At 40.1% G+C, this 2,908-nt stretch overlaps 1 protein-coding gene across 1 annotated transcript in view; it reads left to right on the top strand.

Moving 5' to 3' along the window:
* Positions 1–1,195: 1,195 nt before the first annotated feature.
* gopc (golgi-associated PDZ and coiled-coil motif containing) overlaps positions 1,196–2,908 on the top strand; it is a 23,687-nt gene continuing 21,974 nt past the window's right edge. Inside the window, exon 1 of the mRNA XM_005730171.2 lies at positions 1,196–1,582. Within this exon, the coding sequence (XP_005730228.1) occupies positions 1,322–1,582 (261 nt within the window). The 5' untranslated portion in view covers positions 1,196–1,321. The remainder of the gene's footprint in view (positions 1,583–2,908) is intronic.

The following is a 2,908-nucleotide window of genomic DNA, read 5'->3' as shown; positions in this document are numbered from 1 at the left end:
ATTTGGCCTTCAACAGGCGTCTCCTAAGAGATTAAGAAACTAATGTAGCTGAGGGAGTGATCTCTGTGGTATTTCAACCTTGTACCAGCCTGTGATTCTCACACATCAATTCTTGGGTCAAAGAGAAAAATAACTAAAGCAAAGGGGCCTTATTGAATGACAGAGTTTTCCTGCATAATGTCACTATAAAACAATATCCAGTAAATGCTACCATGGTACTAAAATACCTAACAGTAACTATATAATTAATTGCCCAATATTGGTCATTACTGTATTTTGCAAACAGAGGGTTACAGGACTCTCTCCCAGGCCAGACTCCTACTCATAATACAAGTCAGGGCTTTATAAAAAAAGAAAAAAAAAAAGTTGTGTTTTCAAAATTGGAGTTCAAGTTATTTTTACTTCAAGTTAAGTTACTTCCAATAGTGTTAACATACTACACAGGTCATGAACAAGATTTTTTTACATTGTAAGTGGGCTAAAGCAGTTAATTAAAAGTAGTCTAACATAATTGTAAATGCTGTAATTGGATTATTTTAATAAGCCATGTAACTTGGATGGATTCGATGCTGGCGTGACCACAGTGCACACGTCTACTGTTGCTCACAGCGGTCCGCTCAGGGAGTTTATGTGTTCGCTCAGACACATGAAAAATTAGAGGGAACAATGGTCCGTGGCCTTGGTTTTTCTAACACCTGCGCTTCAGAAGCTTCCCATCCCTACGAGCAATACACCATAATGCTTTTTTGTGCACTGCATTCATGGATAGAGCCTGTTCAGTGCACAACTGCACGTCCTCATCAGTTATTTAGTGAGCCAGAACTACACAATACGTGTTACTGGAACACTACACAGTAAGTCATTAAACTTGCAAATGTCACGAAAGCCCCGAGATTACTAAAATTATATTATTCATAAATAATGTTATTTAATTATTTATACAAAATTCCTCGCATTAGAAGACTTTAATTGTGAAAGTAAGAACAGGAACAAGCTCTGCGTTAACATGTATTTCCGGTACGACGTCGACAGGTCCAATAGCAGTTCCTAGAACACCCACAGGGAACAGTTCCACAGTAGCGGAAGGAGTAGTCGTAGGTCTCTTGTATGCCGCTTTCTGCGTAGTGGCTGCTTGGATGAAATCGTGAATCTGATGTGGGACGTTCTGGTTAGACGTTGCTTCTTTCGGGAATTTTAAGTCTACGGACCAACACAGTGTTCATCACATTACAGCGATATTTTAACGGTGTTGACAGAGATTAATTTGTCATCATTTTTTAAGTTAGCACAAAGCTAACATCAGCGTTACCTTGCTCTAACCATGTCTGCTTCGACTGGATGCTCCCCATCGGGCCAGCACTCGGGCCTTGTCCCCAGTATGTCCATGTTTCGATGGCTAGAAGTGCTGGAGAAGGAATTTGATAAGGCTTTCGTGGATGTGGATCTGTTGCTTGGAGAAATAGATCCAGATCAAGTGGATATAACGTATGAGGGTCGGCAGAAGATGACCAGCCTCAGCTCTTGTTTCGCTCAGCTCTGTCATAAAACTCAGACTGTCTTCCAGCTCAACCATAAACTAGAGGTTAGTATTTCGTCTAAGAAGAGCGGTTAATATTAGGAAGCGAGTTTCCTGTTAATGAAATGATCACGCCGACTCCACTCAAGATTCAACAGAGTGACTAATGCCACAGAGCAGCACTGGTGTTTTCAGGGCTTCAGTCACTCCTGTGTTTTGGTGTCCTCCCTGTGCTTCTGAGGGTTTCTATCCATCTGTGGCACCGACCTGTAAACTGTGATCACATGGGTTATGGTATCCACAGCAGCCTTCGTTTGGTCATTGAAACCAACATAGGTGTTAGCATACTTCACATTCATTTGTCTTCTAGATACAGGTGTCTTTGACCGCTTTATTAAATGTCCTTTATAATTATGTAGCGCTAACGTTTTTTTAAATAAATACATGAATTTCAGCATTTTTCGATTATTACGTCATGGCCTTAAAGTGACAATGATTATCTTTTCTTTAGATGTAATCAGGATTGTGTGGTGTAATGTCTCGTTTGTATATGGAGTGCCCTTCATTTTTTTCCTGTAAATGTTAACATAAAACTAAAAACACTATCACTGTCATTCACTTATCCGTATTGTGTCTCTCTTATTAATGTTATTATAATAATTTGTGTGTTTTGTTTCAAGAACACGACCTGTCATTACTAATTTGACAAATCAAAAAGGCTCTCACTATAAAGACATGATTAAAAGCCTGAGACATTTTTGAACAACACAAACCTAAAGCAACAGGCTAATCCGCTCCAACACATATTATTGTTTAGGCCGTTCAAGGCTTCCGTACGTTTCCACAAAGCTGTCAGACTCGGTCTGTAAGTCGGCAGGCCCCAGGCTTCTTTTGAATGAGAGGGGCTTTAAAGACTAAGTCAGCACCTGAACTCCTTGGCATTTCCCCAGCAATGTTTGCTGTGTAATTAGGGTGTGTTGTCATGTCTAAAGAAGCTTTGCCATTTGTGAATATTGTCATTATGGGCTATATCGGTGTGTAACAATGTTTAAATAGGTGATACAGGTGCGAGTGACATCAAAGTCAAGTCAAGTCATCCGCATGAACCAGTGGCATTTCCTGCTTAGAGATAACCCTGCTTCTTCCAGCTTAGCTTGTTATCATGGTGATTCACCCTGCCAGCTGTTAAACTTGTTAAACAATGCATATACACTGTGCCATCCATCTATCAGATGGAGCAACCCTCTGTCCTAGACTTTGAACCTTGTTTCTAAATGTTTTCCAGTGGTGGAACAGAAGTGGATCATGGAGGGGTCAGGACAGATGCACTGAGAAAAATGACTAAACATTAGGGCTGAACGATTATGGAAAATAATCTAATTGCGATTTTTT

The sequence above is a fragment of the Pundamilia nyererei genome, unplaced genomic scaffold (assembly GCF_000239375.1).
Source record: "Pundamilia nyererei isolate P.nyererei 1_Seehausen unplaced genomic scaffold, PunNye1.0 scaffold00036, whole genome shotgun sequence".
Lineage (NCBI taxonomy): Eukaryota > Metazoa > Chordata > Actinopteri > Cichliformes > Cichlidae > Pundamilia > Pundamilia nyererei.
The sequence above is the reverse complement of the archived record's forward strand: the minus strand, read 5'-3'. Positions and strand labels throughout refer to the sequence as shown.